Below are 16643 nucleotides of genomic sequence, written 5' to 3'. Positions count from 1 at the left end.
TCCTTCCTCACTGTACTCTCTAGATCTGGGTCTGCTGATGGGCACTGTCTGGGGGAGGCTGGGGAGGGGCCCAGGGTCCAGAGCCACCAAAGACCAGAGTCAAATATACCCGCTTCCCTCAGCTGTAAAACAAGGTTCTGTACTTCCACTACTAAGGCTGGGGGTCATAAACCAGGTCCAACTCCCAGGGGCTGCTGGCCTCTCTGGACCCTGTGCCCCAAGCCCCCTCACCCCCCATTCCAAACACAGCCTGTGATTCATGAGAAATCAGTGTTTATTAGAGTAGGCGGTTGGGGAACCAGCTCCTTTATGAAAGGAAACAGGGATGCACCTGGACACCTGGGCCAGAGCCCAGGGCAGCATCTCTCGGGCCCCAATCTGGGGCATTCCATCCTCGGCTTAGGCTTGGCCTCAGGCCACTCACTTAGGTGGCCGAGGTCGGCCTCGCCCACTGTTCTGAGCAGCCCCTCGGGGCCCCAGCTTGGCCTGGGCCCTCCAGGGTTTGCCCTTTGCCTTTGGAGGCCTCCGGTCACTGCCTCGGTCCAGCTTCCGCTCCTTTACCCGCCGCTTCTTGCTTGGAGGCCCGTTGGGTCGTCTCCGTCGGGCCTTTGGGAACATGTCTGCAAGAAGAGACTGTCAGGGCCACCAGGGCACAGGAACAGGCCCACAACGCCCGGCCACACTGACTCCTGCCATGCACCTTCATCAGGCTCCTCGCCCACTGCCTGGCGGAAATACTCGGCTTCATCCTCCTCCTCCTGCTGGCCGGCCCCCTCTGCCTCAGGGGGGGCCCCAGGGTCTTCAGCATCGCTGTCCCCATCAGCCTCTGCCTGTGATCGTTTCATGCCCGCCAGGCTCTTCTTCCTGGAGAGGGGTGTTGGTCAGTGTGGCAGCCGGCTCTTAGGACCCACCTCCCTACCCGCCAGCCACACACTTGTGGGCCTCTCGCTGCTCCCGCTTCCTCTGTACATTCTGGGCCTGCTGGTCCTGCCTCTGGGCCTTGAGACGCAGCTTCTCCTCCTTGGCTGCCAGGATGGCCTGCAGCTCCTCCTCTGTTTTATGCACTGAGAAGAGATGGTTCACCAAGATCCAGGTGTGCCCACTACCTTGTGACCCACCTCGGAGGGCCTCAGACACCCGCCATCCCCGTCCTCACCGAAACTGTGGAACAGCACGTTCCCCTCCCCGACACCCTCCTGGATCTTGATAAGCTGCAGTGTCATCCGAGGCCCGATCTGGAGGGACATTGTGGGGGGTAAAGTCAGTTCTTCCTTGGGGATGGAGGCTGCCAGAGGAAGCCACTTCTGCCACTGGGTCTCACCTCAGTGAGCCGAATGGCGCTCTGCTGGGCCCGCATGTTGCCGCGCCCCGCGATAGCCTGGGGCAGCTCTGTAATGTTGTGTTCGCCATCGGGCTCTGCCTCGCTCTCCGACAGCCCCGCGCCCCTAAGCAGGGCACACACAGCTCAGCAAGGGATCCCAGGCTGCTGGGACAGTTCTGGGGTCCCCTGGACTGTGGTAGTCTCCTACCCCGCCCCCTCCTCACGTGGCCAGCAGCTCGCTGATGTCCTGTAGACGGCTCATGTTGGGGAACTTCTCCTGGAGAAGTTTCTTCATCCCTCGACTTGCACCCACAGGAACAACTTTGATGCTACTGTAGGGGCCGGAGTGAAGAGGGGAGTTAGAGGTCACAGGGTCTGAGGCCAGCCCTCCTCTCCCCTTTCCACAGTGCGTCAGGGTGTTTACTTTGAGATTGAACAATCAGCCTCAGCAGCAGTGTTGTCATCAGCTGCACACAGAGCAGCCCCTCCACCCCCGCCCATGCTCACTAGTGGCGGAAGTCCAGCTCCTGGGAGTCCGGGTTGTAACTGATGAGAAGGCAGCGCTTGATGGTGTTCAGGTTCACCTGGAAGAGACAGGATAAGGGCATGGCACACATCAGCTGCCCCCGGACCTCGCTGCATGCCGGAGCCCAAGCCAAGCCCTGCAGGAATGGACGGAGCTACAAGTTGTGTCCGTGGACTGCTGGCTAGAAATCCTGGTTTCAGGGCCCCCAGAAGGCCACCCACATGATCGCATCTAACAAGCCGAATTTGAGACCCGCTGATGCCAGGAATTAGGAGCTGGGATTCTGGAGCCAGCTTAGAAAATACAATCCTCCCCTGATGCCTTATATCTAACGTCAGGCCAGTTATTTCACCTGTCAGCATCAGTTTCCCTTTCTGTAAGATGGAGTCATGACAACACAGACTACACCCCTTAAACCAGGACTCAACCAAACACCATTGGGTTTTCCACCTGCCAGACGGGAAGGCAGCTCACGGGGAGCCTCTTGCCCTGTGTCACACAACATAAGTCAGATTTGACTTTGGGAGCCAGAGATCTCAGCCTCAGTGCTGGGAAGTGAGAACTGAGCAATCAACCACAGGGCCTGTGTGGTACCTGCTACCAACCATGTCCACCCACACCTGCCACTCCAGGCCCAGCCCACCTTGTGCACATTGATGGAGGGGAACAGGTTCTGGAACATGGTGGCCATGAGCTTCACATGCATGCCGTGGGGGCCAAAGCTGTTGAGCACCAGGAGAGGCGGGTGGGTGAACTGTTGCTCGTGCATGCGGTGCCGGCGCAGTGAGGAGACCACATCACGCACCAGTGTGTACTGCAGGGGGGCGGGGGTTAAGGAGTGGGTGATGGCCAACCACTCACAGCTGGCGCCATCCCCAAGCCCAGCTCCCACCCTACATGGCCCTCATACCAGCTCCAATCCTTACCTTGTTGATCTGGAAGGTCAAGGTGGGGCCTCCTGGGAGGCGAATCAGCTTCTACAGAAAAAAGGATCAATGAGGGTGGAGGCTTCCAGGTAAAGAGTAGGGGGAGTGGGAACCTCTGCCCCATCTCTTCAGAGCGTTTACTTTGAAGCCAGAATCACAGCAGCTCAGAGGCACGTGGGTTCATCATGAGAGTTGGGGGAGAAGGAGGGTGTGGGGGAAATAAGGGGTGTGGGTGTCCACTTACAAAGTAGATACTGGTCTCCGTTTTGCTCAAGATCAGGAAATGTGTGACCCCAAGGGGCCCAGCCACTGCCACACAATCCTTCAGAGAATTTTTCTTTCGTACCTGGAAATTAGAAAAAAGAAAAAGGAACGATCATAGACCCCCCCTTTCATCAGACTATAAGCTTAAAACTGCCATGCCCTTTCTTGCACCTAATCCTCCCCAGAAGGGAGGTGGGTTGGGGGGGGGGAGTGGAATGCTCTTGGTCTCTAGAGCCAATGAGACTTGAATTCGAGGACCGCCTCTTGTTTCCTGCGCCCATGTCCTCATTTTGCAGATAAACCAACTGAAGCACAGCGAGATTCAGTAACTTGTTCCAGGCCTTTGAGAGAAGCCAAGTTTCCAACCCAGTTCTGCTGATTCCAGAGTCCCCCTCTTAGCCACCAGTCTCAGGCACCCAGCAAAACCCTAAGCTGAGTGCGTTCACTGCTGCCCCGGAAAACCCTGAGAGGCAAAGACGACGATCCCCAAAGGGGTCCTTCTCCACCCCGGGAGGCTGAAGCCCCAAGCGGTTGGAGCCGCGACGACGGGGCCCAGGGCAGGTGAAAGCCGGCTGAGGGGTGCAGACCTGCAGGCGGCTGGCAGTGAGCGGCTCCATCACCCGTCGTAGGTCCAGGCTGAGCTGCCGGACGCCGCGACCCGCGCGGCCCCGAGAGAACACGAACGAGTGCGGCTGCGCGGCGTAGGCCTCGAGGTTGCGGAGCTGAGCCTGGGCGCGCGCGCGCTTCTGGTGCCGGGACTGCAGAGGCGAGAGGCGAGCGGTGAGCGCTGCGGCCGCCGCCCGCGCCGCCCGCGCCGCCCGCCTCCCCGGCCGCCGCACTCACCCGCCCTGACTGCCCCATGCCGCCGTCTTCTCCACGAGGGCCGTTCTGCCGGCCGCTTCCGGCGCCACACCACTCATTTCCGGCACCGGCGAAGCTATCACGTGAGGCGCCGCTGCGCGGTGATGTCACTAGGCAAGCTAACGCACCAGATAGCGATAGGGGAAAAAAGAAAAAAAAAAAAAAATTGGAGGGGTTGCTATGGAAACACGTGGTGCCTGTTTCTACGGAAACGGGGGCGGGCTGCGAGAATCAGGAAGTCCGTGACAGCGCTAAGAAATGAGTCGCGGGTTCGAATCCTGCCTCGGCCAGTTCTGCCAGCGGTACGATTTTGAGAGCCACTGTCCCCACCCCGAGACTCCTAAAGGACCCTAAACTGAAGATAATTATCATTTACCCTCTGATCTGCGAATTAAGAGAGACGATGTACGCACAGTGCTTGGCACAGTGGCGCTAGGCACTTGGGGAGCAGCTAGAGAAGCGGGGTAGCGCTGTGGCTGTTACTCATTTGGGCCCCCAACTCCTGACGGCCAGCTGTCCTCCCACGGGGCTCTGCCTGCGGATGGGTTGAGGATGGAAACTCCACATCACCTTCTGGAAACTTAGGGCAATGTGGGCGCTTGGTGAAAAATTCATCCCCTCCCGGTTTCCACTCCAAGCCCCAATCTTGGCCTCAGGCCCCTGGCTTCTTCCCCAGAACCTTGGGGTGGGGGGAAGAGACGCCCCCAACATCTCTCTCCCTGTCCCATTCGCTTCCCTTCCTCCATCTGCCTCCCCTCCCCCATCTGCCTCCCCTCCCCCTCTGCCTCTCCTCTTCATCTGTCTCCCCCTCCCCAATTCTTCCCCCACTGTCTCCTCCTCCCCATCTCTGTCTCCTCCATATGTCTGTCTCCTTCTCCCCCAACTTTGTCTCTGCCATCAATTGTCTCTTTCATCACCTCTAAGTTTCCATCTTTCTCTTCTGTCTCTATCGCCATTTCTCTCTTATCCTGTCTCTCCAGACTCCCTGTGTCTCTCCCCTTCCCTGTGTCTCGGACTCTCCCTTCTATCAGCCCCTCTCTGTGACTTAGGAGGTTTTTCTCTTTGCTGCCAATGGGGGAAGCTGGAGGGGGCTGCGGGTGGGGGGCTGAGGGGCCCAGTGTGGGGGGCCTCAGCCCAGGCCTGGAGCCCAGCCTGGCAGCCTGTCTCAGATCTGGGACGACCATTTCCTCTTTCAGGCCCGGAGTCCACTCAGGTTACGAGTTCAGGACAGAGGAACTGGGGAAGGAGGCTGCTAGTCTGCAAGGCCTTCGCACAGGTTGGAAAACACAGGCCTGTGCTCTGGGGTGGGGTTGGGAGGGTTGGGGGCTCTGCGTGAATCTCTGTACCCCTGAGAAATGGTTGTGTGGTTACTTCAGCCTGTTTCTGTGCCTGCATGACTGGCCCTGTGTGAAGATGTGACTGTGTGTGGGAGACAAATGGACACATGCGTGCTGTTGTTGGGGGTGAGCTGTTGCCAGGGGCTTGCTCTGTACCCGGTCTGCATCTCTGTGCTTGCCAGTGTGTGATCCTCTGTGTACCTGGGTATGTATGTGTCTGACACACAGGTACAGACACACTCAGCCCACAGGAGGTTTTCCTTTAAGTTGTGATGTATATGTGTGTTTATGTGTGTGACCAAATTTTGAACACACAACTGCTGCCCGAATCTGTGTTGTATTTCTGGTTGTGTCTTTGGCAAATGGAATCTGCGTGTGCGTGTGCCAGGCAAATCCATAGACACACATGCACACACACATTCCATCTGTCTATCTTTGCTGCTTTGTGCAGCGGTTTGCATGTCTTGTTGGATGTCTGTATGCCTTTGTGTTATGTACACATGGATGTGTGTGACTATCACAGCATACAAAGTCTGATAATTAAGTTCCTGAGCTTGTTGCAACAATGTTGCTAACCTGTTTTTGATATCAGAGGGATTATTCATTATGAATTTGTACCAACAGGACAAACAGTTAACCAAGTTTACTATTTGGAAGTGCTGAAAAGGCTGCGTGAAAAAGTTAGATGACTTGAACTTTTCGCCAACAATTCGTGAACTTAATTGTCTGACCTCGTATGTATGCGAATTCTGGAGCCAAGCTACTTGGGCCGAATCCCATTGCCAACCCTTTCCAGATGTGTGACCGTGGGCAAGTCACTCACCCTCTGAGGCTAGTTTTCCCTGCTATAAAATGAGGCTACACACAGAAGGCAGTTCAGGTTGCAAGGATTAAATGAGATAAAAGGTGTAAAGAGTTTAGAGTCATGCCTGACCCACAGCAGGTGCTGCTGTTGATTATTGCCCTTCTCTGTGGTGTGTGTGTGTGTGTGTGTGTGTGTGTGTGTGTGTGTGTGTGTGTGTGTGTGTGTGTGAGGCCCGGATCCCCTGATCCCAGGGCCTGCAGCCTGCCAGGCTCTGTGCTCTGCAGTGGGGGGAATGTCCAGGGCACTGACCTGTGTTATCAGGCTCTGGTGGCCTGGACAGGGGGTCTGGCAATTCAGCCTCAATTCTCATGTGGGAAATCCTAAATATTTACAGTTGGAGCTCCTGGTCTCAGCATCACAGCTTTAGTCCCAGGCTCTGGGACTAAGCCTCCTCCCTCCTGTTCTCCCATCAGCCTCTCCCCTTTCCCAGCTTAGAGGCCCCTGCTGGAACCTTGGCTCCTCCTCAGACTTCTGTGCCTGCTGCGAGCGTCACTGGATTCAGGGTCTTGGTTGTGAAAGGTGAGAGAACAGGAGGGTGGGAGGGCAGGTGAAGGCTGATTCTGTCTGTTGAGAGACTGGGGCCTCTGCTTGACTGAGGGGGCTTCGCAGGCCTCCTCCTCACCCCAGGCTGAGATCTTGGAAGGCAGCAGATGTTACACACTCTAGCTCCAGGAGATGTGGCCCATTTTTGTTGTGAGGGGCCTGGTGGCCCCTCAGGTAGACAAGTAGAGGACCCCGCTCTCCTGTTGGGAGCTCCTGCTTCATGTGTGAGTTCAGTTATAAATGTGCTTTGTCCAGCTTAGAACCCCCCACCCTCCCCTGGTTCCCATATGACTCAGAGTAAAAGCTGAAGTCCTTCTCGAAGCCCTCAGGGCCCTGCACACTTTGCTCCTCACCTCCCTGCCTTCACCTCCTTCCACTCTCCCCCTCACTCTCTCTGTTCCAGCCTCACAGGCCTCCCTGCTATTCGTGGGGTACATCAAGCAAGGCCCCACCTCAGGGCCTTTATACTTGCTGTTCCCTCTGCCTGAATGCTCTTCCCCTCCTCTCTCTTCTTTCAGGTCTTCACTCAAGTGTCATCTCTTTAAATAGAGGCCTGACCCCTCTATTTAAAATGCCACCCAAGCCCAGGACTCCCACCCCCTTCCCTGCTTGAGTTTTCTCCTAAGCACTTATCACCCTCTGACCTATCCACTGTCCATTTTCCCAACTAGAATGTCAGCTCCTCGAGGGCAGGGATTTTGTCTGTGTTGGTCACGGCTGTGTCCCCATTGCCTGCAACAGCTCCTGGCACACAACAGGCTGAGGGAGTGTTTGTTGACTGTGAATGAGGCAACGTGTGACGATGGAGACCACAGGACATGTGCCTGGGTGACGACCAGGACACGTGGGTTAGGACATAGTGGAACTTGGTACAGGGTGTTGAGTGGACACCTGAGACATGTTCTGAGTGTCTGCAGGTACACATGGGAGGCATGTGTGCCCCCCTCTGAGAGTCTGTGAACCCCAAGAATGAAGACAATGGGGACTCGTGTGTGGACCCTACAGCGTCGGGGGTAGGTGGCCACAAGTACACACCCTTTAGTGAGGACACTTGTAGGGGGCCACTTGTGTGAGCTAGGGAACACCTCGGGGCACAGCAGACCTGGGGCATGTGGGTGTTGGGGGGTGGGGAGGTGTATAGCACCAGGCCCTGTTTTAGGTGCTAGGGACGCACTTGCTGTTTCCCCTGCCAGGGCCACTCTTCTTCCTCAGACAGCCCCAAGCCTTCCTCCCTCCCTTACCTCCTTCAGGTCTTTGTCCAAATGTCACCTCCTCCAGGAGGCTTTCCCTCTTCTCAGATTTCCCCTGCACAGATCCCCATGTCTCTCCGCTCTTTATCTTTAGCACTTAGCGCCACCTAATACACTTTATTAATCTTATGCTTTATGTTTTTCCTGGTAGGCAAGGATTTTGTGTTTTGTTCCCGCCTGTATTCCCAGCTCCCAGAATTTAGGGCGGCACACAGTAAGCTCTCAATGAATGCTTGTTGAATGAATGTATGAGCCACGGCAGTCCCTCAGGGCTTCTGGAACTCAGTGGAGAGTCCAGGGCGGGATACCATTGGGTCGTCTCCAGCCTCGGGCGTTTCTGGACTCGGAGCCACGCAGGTGTAGACACGACTCCACCTGGGAGCAGCTGGGTTTAGCCCAGCCTGAGATTCAGGGGTCGAGTCTGGGTTCCCGGGTCCCCCCTTCCTTCCTGTTCGTCCTCTGCCTGCAGGTCCGCCATGTGGGCGCCCAGGCTGCGCACGCTGCATCTGCTGCTCCTGCTGGGCGCATCGTGGGCACGGGCAGGTGCCCCGCGCTGCACCTACACCTTCGTGCTACCCCAGCAGAAGTTCACGGGCGCCGTGTGCTGGAGCGGGCCAGCAGCCGCGGGGCCGGTGCGAGAGGCGGTGAACGCCAGCGAGGTGGCGGCGCTGCGCGTGCGCGTGGGCCGTCACGAGGAGCTGCTGCGTGAACTTCAGCGGCTGGCTGCGGCCGACAGCGCCGTGGCCGGCGATGTGCGCGCGCTGCGCAAGGAGAGCCGCGGCTTGAGCGCGCGCCTGGGCCAGCTGCGCGCGCAGCTACAGCACGAGGCGGACCCAGGAGCCGCGCCCGGCCCGGGAGCCGAGCCCGCCGCCGCACTGGCGTTACTTGGGGAGCGCGTGCTCAACGCGTCGGCCGAGGCGCAGCGCGCCGCTGCCCACTTCCATCAGCTGGACGTCAAGTTCCGCGAGCTGGCGCAGCTGGTCAGCCAACAGAGTAGCCTCATCGCCCGCCTGGAGCGCCTGTGTCCAGGGGACTCGGGCGGGCAGCAGCAGGTAACCCCGTAGCCGTCCCCTCAGAATCGCAGCCACTTCCTGTACGCATTGTCTGTAAGATGGGTCTCCTGCAACCCCAGAATCTCTTATCTGCAGTTATGAAAATACGAAGTTCCAAAAATTGGATTCCTCCCTCTCCTCCTATATCTCATTTGGGTCAAAACGCAACTGGTGGCTACTTAGTCTTTACTTAATCTACTTCATATGACTATTTTTAGAATCCTGTAATCAAGCATATTGTGTGGGTAAAGACCAAACACCCATGTTATGGAGGTGTTATGTAATACACAATATAGACCCTATGTTACTGTTTCTAACTCCTGCCATATTATTCTGAATTCTGGAACATGTCTGGCGCTGGGTTTTGAATAAGAGATTGTTGCTTTGTGACAGCCTCTACCATACAGGGTTGTTGGGAGCATTCAGTAAATTAATACTCATTGTTGGAGGTACGCATATTATCCTTACTTTACAGAAAAGGAGTTGGAGGCACAGATTGGTTAAGCTGTGTACACCAGAGCAGGAATTTAGGCCCAACTGTCTGCTTTGACAGTTAGTTAGGCTTTTGGGGAGGATCAATCCATGCCCCTGCCTGATCTCCCACCCATCTGGGTGCTGGCAGATTTAGGAGCTGAGAGTGGCCTAGGCTGAGGGTTAGTGCAATCACATCTGACTTTCTTGGTCACCCCAGGTCCTGCCACCGCCTCTGGTACCTGTGGTTCCGGTCAGTCTGGTGGGTGGCACGAATGACACCGGCAGGAGGCTAGACCCAGCCCCAGAGCCCCAGAGCCAGCAGGAGCCCTTGGCTTCTTCCATGCCCACAGGGTACCCTGCTGTCCCCACCAAGCCAGCGGGTAAGATGAGGGCAGGGCTGTTGGGGGTGTGAAGAGCCAGGGGACTTCCAGTGCAGCATTAGTAGAAGGAAATAGGAGTCAGGATTTTAATGGCAGATTCCTCTCATGGTGGAGGACTAGAGGAAATGATACTTTTAATCTGGTGATGGAACGTGGAGCTACGGCTCCTACTCTGGTAAAGACCAAAATTCTTAACTACGGTGTGAAAGCAGGACATGAGGCTCTCTTATATTGATGAGGGGACAGGGAATTTAGGACTGCTACTTTGGTGAGAATTTGAGCTGGTTCAGAGTGCCATGTTCAGCACTTCTATTCTGGTGAGGCCATAGAGACAGGATTTAAGAACCCCAGGCTCCACATGTGCTATAGTGAGAGAAGAGTGACTTAAGAGTCTTATTCAGGTAAAGAAATGGGCATAGGCATTTGGGGCTCTTATTCTGGTGAGGGAATGGGAGAGGCAGGACTACTATTCTGATGAAGGAACCAGTGAGAATTAGGAGTCTTACTCCAGTAAGGGGTTGGTTGGTCCAGGCTGTGCCTCCCCCGTATCTCTGTGCTCACAGGCCCGTGGCAGGATTGTGCAGAGGCCCATTGGGCAGGCCATGGGCAGAGTGGAGTGTATGAGCTGCGACTGGGCCGGCATATGGTATTGGCATGGTGCGAGCAACAGCTGGAAGGTGGAGGCTGGACTGTGATCCAGAGGCGGCAAGATGGCTCTGTCAACTTCTTTACTACCTGGCAGCACTATAAGGTGGGTGCAGGTGGGCAGGGGCAGGGCTGGGCAGGGGAGGGGACCTGCTCCTAACTTCCTGACTTTCCTGCCCTGCCAGGTGGGCTTTGGGCAGCCTGATGGAGAATATTGGCTGGGCCTTGAACCCGTGCATCAGCTGACCAGCCGTGGGGACCATGAGCTGCTGGTGCTCCTGGAGGATTGGGGGGGCCGTGGTGCACGTGCCCACTATGATGCTTTTTCCCTGGAGCCTGAGAGAGACCACTACCGCCTACGGCTTGGCCAGTACCATGGAGATGCAGGAGACTCTCTTTCCTGGCACAATGACAAGCCTTTCAGCACTGTAGATAGGGACCGAGACTCCTACTCTGGTAAGGAGCTCTTATTCTGGTGTGTGTGTGTGTGGAGGGGAGTGGGGGCAGTAGGACTCCTAGTGAGGGAATGAAAGGGATAAGACTTCCTTCTGGTAAGAATCAGGGTATGCAAGAGAACAGAGGATAGGACTTTTATTCTGGTGAGAGGATGGGGCGATTCCTTCTCTGATGAGGCAATAAAGATAGTCAGGACTCCTGTTCTGGTGAAAGGCAGGGCATGCATGTGGGGAAGTATGGGGGTGTTGTGAGAGCTAGGACTTAGTCTATAAAGGAGACAGAAAAGATTTTTTTCCTGGTAAAGGAATGAGGGGTAGAGCTCCTAGTTTGCAGAAAGGGTAGGGAAAGTATGGTTTGTACTTTAATAAGCAGATAGGGAAGGAATTAAGACCATTACTCTGAAGAAGAAAGTGGGGGCCACGGGATGCCTGGCAAAAGCCTTGCACTAGTGAAGTACTGGTAGAGGCTTTTATTCTGGTAAGAGGACATGGACTCTCTCTCCCCTCAGGTAACTGCGCCCTGTACCAGAGGGGAGGCTGGTGGTACCATGCCTGTGCCCACTCCAACCTCAATGGTGTGTGGCACCGTGGTGGCCACTATCGCAGCCGCTACCAGGATGGTGTCTACTGGGCTGAGTTTCGTGGCGGAGCTTACTCTCTCAAGAAGGCTGCCATGCTGATCCGGCCCCTGAGGCTGTGACCATCTGTCCATCTGTACCCCAGGTCCCATGGGATGTTTGTCAGCAGAAGCCAAAGTTGTCCTGGCCACACCTCCTTCATGGTTTAGTATGGGCCATGTCCCACAGACCTTCCTGTTGTCGTCAGTCTGCTCCCCAGGGCCCTGAAAACAGGACCCAGGAATCCCCCTGCCAACATCTCTTAACCCAGGCAGCTCCCCAAGGGCACTTAGATCTCTGTTTGAGCTCATATTTTATAATAACACAAAATATCCACAGACCGTGTCTGGTTTGCATCTGCACCTGGTAGGGTCACTCCCTGTGCCCACCCTCCTCCTCTTCCTCTTCCTCCTCCTCCTCCTTCAGGTCGTCCAGGATGAGGTTGTCCAGGTCTTCCAGCAGGCCCTCCTGGCTCAGGCAGGTGGCCACAGTGGAGCCACTGCTGATGTGGGGGTTGCTGGGGTGTAGGACTTTGGGCAGGTGGTTCTGTTTCCGGCTCTTCGGGTGTGCGCAGGATGTCCCAGGCACATGGGGCTCTGGGGAGGGAGAGGTTCTGAGGTCACATGAGACTCTGGGGCCAGCAGGCTGAGGCCACAGACTCAGAGCTGAGGCCACAAGCTTAGAGCTACAGGAAATTTGGAGGTGAAAGCCATAGGAGATCCAGGGACATGGGTGTCACCTGAGGCTCCAGGAGACAAAACAGGAGCCAAGAACACAGAGACCACAGAGGCAGAGGCCACGGGACATGGGTGTGGGTCACTGGAGGGAAATTACAGAGCCTCATAGGCAAGACCGTGGAAGGTGGCTGATGCCAGTGGAGGTGTGTTTTAGGAAGTTCAGGGGTCCTAGATGAGGTGCTATAGGTCATGGAGGCTGGGGAGCCATGGAAAACATGGAGGCGGCGATGGCATGGGAAGTGGCCACGGGGACAGGCCTTGAGAGGCATGTGGAAGAAGCAGGCAGAGACTTAAGGCCTCAGAGGTGGATATCCTAGGACTCAAGGCCAAGTCGACCGCCCACAGTCGGGAGAGACCACTGGGGAGGAGCCAGGTCCTCACCTCGCCGGTTGTAGCAGTCGGCAGCTGAGCAGGAGTGGGTGTTGGTGCTGCGGTGGTCCATGTCCCGGTCCCGGCGCGGAGGGAGGATCCGTGTCGGATACACAGGAAAGCCGCACCCGTAGCAAGGGGATGAGGACCCCATCTGTGCCCAGCCCCTGGGGGTGGGCAGGGCCATGAGGGTCCAAGGGAGAGGGCAAGGATGGGTCCAGGGCAGGAGTAAGGCAGGGCTGAGGGTAAGGGGGGGGAGTCAGGACCTCACCGGAAATTGTGTCGGCACTTTGGGCAGTGGAATTCAGCCACGCCCCACATCTTGTCACATGGCACAGGCTCATAGCGCTTCCGACATTTCCTGCACCGGGACACCTGCAGGTGTGGAGAAGACAGAAGGCTCGCTATCAGAAGGAACTCTGCTAGCTTGATATTGGCCACGGGGAATATTTACACCACAGAAATTGGCAAACACTAGAAATCTGGGGTTCCTCCCCCCGCCACACCCACAAGAGCTGGTTGTTAAGCATTGACCAGAAGCACACCATTAGTTAAGGGGTTCAGATACCAGATTTGGGGTTGTGGTTTCGGGGTCAGATTTGATTTCTGTGGTAGCTGTCAAGCTGTGGAGTCAGAGGTCAGGCTCCAGGGTAAGGGTTGAGTTCCTCAAGTTGAAGGTCAGAAGTCCAGGTCAGGGTTGGGGGTTAGGGTGTGAGATAAAGGTTGAGCTCTCAGAGGCTGATGTTCTTAGGTCAGAAGTTCAGACATTGAGGATGAGGGTTGGGAGTGGAGTTCAGGACAGACTCAAGGTTGGATTGGGTTATCACCTCCTTCCGCTGGGGCACACGGCGCCACCAGACATGGTCACAAGAGGAGCAGGCAAACTGCCGGTCCACAGCAGGGATGAGGTCTTCCTGGGCGCGTTGGAACATGCGTAGGTTGGCTTCTGTCAGTGGCAGGAGGGAGGTTGCCACTGCCTGTGGAATGAGGGGGAATGGGCACTAGAGGGTGGTCACCCCTCTTCCACCAACAATAACAAGTCTCAGCCCTCCTTTCCTAGCAGATGCGTTCCCCCTCCCCTACAAAGACCTCACTCCCATGCATGTCCTCCCTGCCCCACCTCCCCCATTCCCACACCCTGGACTCACCTGGATGTCCTGGTCCTGCTTCATGTCCTCTGGCGGGTCCTGGGTGGAGACACCAGGGGCAGAGGCTGGGGATTCAGCTCAGGCCTCTTTTCACCTTCTTTGTTGGGGGCGGGGCTCCTAGATGGGACCCTCCCAGCCCCATATAAGAGTAGGGTGTTCCTAACACACAAGGAGCTGATTGAGCAGCGCCCTTACTGAGAGCCAGGTACATGACCTCAGTTATCTTTATAGCAGCTCTGAGAGGTGGGCACACCTGTTATCCCCATTGCTCAGATGGGGAAACTGAGGCCCAGAGCCAGGAGAGGGCTTGTCTGAGATCACCCTGAGTGTGGGGGAGCAGGCCTGGACCCCATGCTCCCTTACTGCTGGCAAGTACCACACATTTGTTGGCATTGGGATGAGTTGCCTCTGAGGCCATGCTGCTTTAGGCTAAGTGTTCCGGCTCTGAGTTCAGATAGATGCAGGTTCGATCCCCAACCCTGCATTACTTCCAGCTATGGGGGTGTGGCCAAGCTACTCCCCCTGGGTCCCTAAAGAGGGGCATCTCAGAGCCCAGGCTCTGACTCTGAGTGCCTGGGGTTCAAATCCCAGCTGCCGCCTGCATGCTGCATAATCCTGGCTGGTGACTTCATCACTATCTTAGTTTCCTCATCCATAAAACCGGGTAATAAATAATAGGACCTGTCTCATGGGGTTGTTGTGGTGATGAAATGAGTCAACAGGTAAAATTCCTGGAGTCCAGCAAGGGAAGTGCTCAATCAATTCTAAATGCTACTCTTTATTTTTTATCATACTCTTTATAGGTATCAATGTCAATGTATAAAGGTAAAGAGTATAATACATACTTTATTATACTCTTTAACAACTCTATGCTGGTCTTTCAGGCGGGCAAAATCCACAGTGCATCAGCAACCAAAGCCATCTAAAGGGCAAAGTGGCCATGATGTATATCTGTGCTTCAAAGCGTTCATTCATTCATTTTTTCAACACAAGCCCCCTGCCCTTCTCTCCTTCCCTATCTCCTGTTCATCCCAGCCTATTTGCGTGTTTCTTTGCTCACACTATTCCCTCTTCCAAGAAGACATTTCTGACCCCTCCATTCCCAGGTATCACTCTTTTTCAGCCTTTAACAGTTGACACCACATCCTCCAGGAAGCCTTCCCTGACCTCTAGGGCTCCTCTGTGATAACATTAATCCTGGCTCATGTCACTAGTTTCATGTCTCTCTCCCCCATTTAATACCATTAGCATGTAATGAAGACCTACTGTTTGCAGGCTCGCTGGCAGGACACACAACAGTTAAGTGAATAAGTAAATGTGGTTGGACCATGAGTTGTGGACGGGCACTGCACTGAGTAGGGCTCACCAAGGATGGGCAGGGTTCCCTCTGTTCTCCCTCCCCAGTTACACTGTCCTTTGAGCGGAGGGGGGCAGTTTACCTGGGCATCCAGGTCATTACTCAGTTCCTGTCCATCTTTCTGCTTTACCCCTGGTGGGGAGAGTTAAGTGTAAGTGAAGGGCCCTTGAAGGATCTTGTGGGAGTTTCAGGGTCTCCGGAACTCCAATACAGACCCTTCCCCAAGAGATTATCTCAACTCCTCTTCCTACCCTCCGCACAGACCACGGCACGTTCCCCCACGCGAAAAGCCCACCAGTCCTGGGACCCCTATCCGCTCACCGTACACGATGGAGCGGCCCACTCCGGTGTGGTCGCTGTCAAATTTCCTCATCAGAGTCCCCGCCTTCCTGTTGGAGACCTTCCCATAAAACTTCTCCCGGAGGCGCCGGACGCTCTTCTCCAGCTGGGGTGGGGGAAAAGGGGGGCTTCGATTGGGGAAGAAGGGCAATTGCCCCATCCACTATTTCTAGGCATCCTTCTCCCGGCCTGAACTTGACCCTTGGTTTTGGCCTCCGCATCCCCCACCCCCATCCTTCCACGGCATTTCCTGGAAAAAGCCAAAGTCCCCACCAGGCACTGGGGGAGGGTGCGGACTGGGGCGAGCGTCCTAGACTCGGGAGGAGGCCGGCCAGGTAAGCCCTGGCCTCTGACCCTTGACCCTGCAGCCCCCGCTTTTCGTCCAGGAGGCCGCATTTCGCTCTGGGGGAGGTGGCGGTCACTCTCCTTTCTGGGGGGGTGGGCTAAGGAGGAAGGTTTGGGCTTTGGATGGAGTCCCAAGGAACTGCGAAGCCCCCTCCCCGGCCCCGGCCCCTTCCCGGCGTCTCTTGAGGGCCCCCGGCCCAGCCGTAGCCATCTCCTACCTCTACACCTTCTTGAGACATGGTGGCAGCCTCGCAGGTCTCCGCGAGAGTCCGCACTACGCGCTCAGCGACCCCCTACCTGGGCGCGCCCCGCGGTCCAGCAGCGCGCAGGGCAGGGGGCGGGGCTCCGGACCGGCTCCGCCCTTCCTCCCCGGCCCCCTCTTTCGCTTTCGATTGCGGGGGAGCGTTGGCTCCACCCTAGCTCCGCCTCTGCTCTTGTGCCCCAAACCCAGGAGGGCTCCCGGGGTCTGCACTCTGCGGCTGAGCGCGCAGACCTCGGGCAGGAGAGGCGGCGCGGCCTCTGCAGTCGGTCACATGTCCCCACGCTGCGCGGGGTCCGCGTCTTCACGTCCCTCGTGGGGGCGGGGCCGCATCGGAAGGCCGCTGCGAATCTCCGGCTTCCCCTTCTGCCCCCGCCGCAGCTCGCGCTCCCCTAGTTCATCGCCTTCTCCCCTCCCCCAGGAATCAGGCGCTAATTGGGACCTGGGCACCTTCCTGACTCTTGAGTCTCTTACCTGGCCATGTCCCTTCTCTGAACCTCAGTTTACTCCTCTATAAAATGGGGGCGATAAGTGACTATATCCTGGGGGTGTGTGTGTACGCGTGCGCGCCAG

General features: G+C 56.4%; 3 protein-coding genes across 7 annotated transcripts; 1 reads left to right on the top strand and 2 right to left on the bottom strand.

Annotated features, from left to right (window-relative positions):
• Positions 1–256: 256 nt before the first annotated feature.
• On the bottom strand, positions 257–3982 carry PPAN (peter pan homolog). The gene is made up of 12 exons (XM_019659412.1): positions 3881–3982; positions 3625–3795; positions 3018–3119; positions 2774–2824; positions 2491–2661; positions 1829–1905; positions 1546–1653; positions 1322–1445; positions 1157–1235; positions 935–1064; positions 701–864; positions 257–620 (listed from the first exon to the last, which is right to left on the bottom strand). Exons 1-12 carry the CDS (start codon positions 3896–3898, stop codon positions 421–423), a joined length of 1395 nt encoding a protein of 464 aa, XP_019514957.1. The 5' UTR covers positions 3899–3982; the 3' UTR covers positions 257–420.
• A 53-nt stretch (positions 3983–4035) lies between these two features.
• On the top strand, positions 4036–11708 carry ANGPTL6 (angiopoietin like 6). Of its 5 annotated transcripts, XM_019659407.1 has the most exons (8): positions 4036–4200; positions 5095–5174; positions 6514–6619; positions 8363–8945; positions 9637–9799; positions 10363–10550; positions 10630–10900; positions 11409–11708. In XM_019659407.1, the coding sequence occupies exons 1-8, from the start codon at positions 4157–4159 to the stop codon at positions 11597–11599; spliced, it is 1626 nt and encodes a 541-aa protein (XP_019514952.1). In that variant the 5' UTR covers positions 4036–4156; the 3' UTR covers positions 11600–11708. The 5 variants fall into 5 exon arrangements, with proteins under 5 accessions (XP_019514952.1, XP_019514954.1, XP_019514956.1 ...); XM_019659409.1 differs by lacking the exon at positions 4036–4200 and having other exon boundaries at positions 5093–5174; positions 6531–6619; positions 7162–8945; XM_019659411.1 differs by lacking the exon at positions 4036–4200 and having other exon boundaries at positions 5099–5174; positions 6531–6619.
• A 104-nt stretch (positions 11709–11812) lies between these two features.
• On the bottom strand, positions 11813–16397 carry SHFL (shiftless antiviral inhibitor of ribosomal frameshifting). The gene is made up of 8 exons (XM_019659413.1): positions 16030–16397; positions 15449–15572; positions 15210–15259; positions 13771–13809; positions 13450–13599; positions 12894–12997; positions 12635–12789; positions 11813–12112 (listed from the first exon to the last, which is right to left on the bottom strand). The coding sequence occupies exons 1-8, from the start codon at positions 16048–16050 to the stop codon at positions 11889–11891; spliced, it is 867 nt and encodes a 288-aa protein (XP_019514958.1). The 5' UTR covers positions 16051–16397; the 3' UTR covers positions 11813–11888.
• Between the last annotated feature and the right edge of the window lie 246 nt (positions 16398–16643).

This window comes from Hipposideros armiger, unplaced genomic scaffold (assembly GCF_001890085.2).
Source record: "Hipposideros armiger isolate ML-2016 unplaced genomic scaffold, ASM189008v1 scaffold_298, whole genome shotgun sequence".
Lineage (NCBI taxonomy): Eukaryota > Metazoa > Chordata > Mammalia > Chiroptera > Hipposideridae > Hipposideros > Hipposideros armiger.
Note: the sequence above shows the minus strand (reverse complement) of the source record. Positions and strands in the feature narration are given on the sequence as shown.

What these genes read in the sequence shown, in the direction of transcription:
- PPAN (XM_019659412.1), bottom strand. An exon ending in GAGCTGGACTTCCGCCACTA is followed by an intron (nt 1,654 to 1,828) that starts GTGAGCATGGGC and finishes CGGCCCCTACAG; the next exon opens with TAGCATCAAAGTTGTTCCTG. An exon ending in GGGCGAGGAGCCTGATGAAG is followed by an intron (nt 621 to 700) that starts GTGCATGGCAGG and finishes CTCTTCTTGCAG; the next exon opens with ACATGTTCCCAAAGGCCCGA.
- ANGPTL6 (XM_019659407.1), top strand. Translation starts at nt 4,157, where the DNA reads ATGAGTCGCGGGTTCGAATCCTGCCTCGGCCAGTTCTGCCAGCG. An exon ending in ACTCGGGCGGGCAGCAGCAG is followed by an intron (nt 8,946 to 9,636) that starts GTAACCCCGTAG and finishes TGGTCACCCCAG; the next exon opens with GTCCTGCCACCGCCTCTGGT. An exon ending in GGACCGAGACTCCTACTCTG is followed by an intron (nt 10,901 to 11,408) that starts GTAAGGAGCTCT and finishes CTCTCCCCTCAG; the next exon opens with GTAACTGCGCCCTGTACCAG.
- SHFL (XM_019659413.1), bottom strand. Translation starts at nt 16,050, where the DNA reads ATGTCTCAAGAAGGTGTAGAG. An exon ending in GGGCCGCTCCATCGTGTACG is followed by an intron (nt 15,260 to 15,448) that starts GTGAGCGGATAG and finishes TCTCCCCACCAG; the next exon opens with GGGTAAAGCAGAAAGATGGA. An exon ending in GTAATGACCTGGATGCCCAG is followed by an intron (nt 13,810 to 15,209) that starts GTAAACTGCCCC and finishes GTCTCCACCCAG; the next exon opens with GACCCGCCAGAGGACATGAA.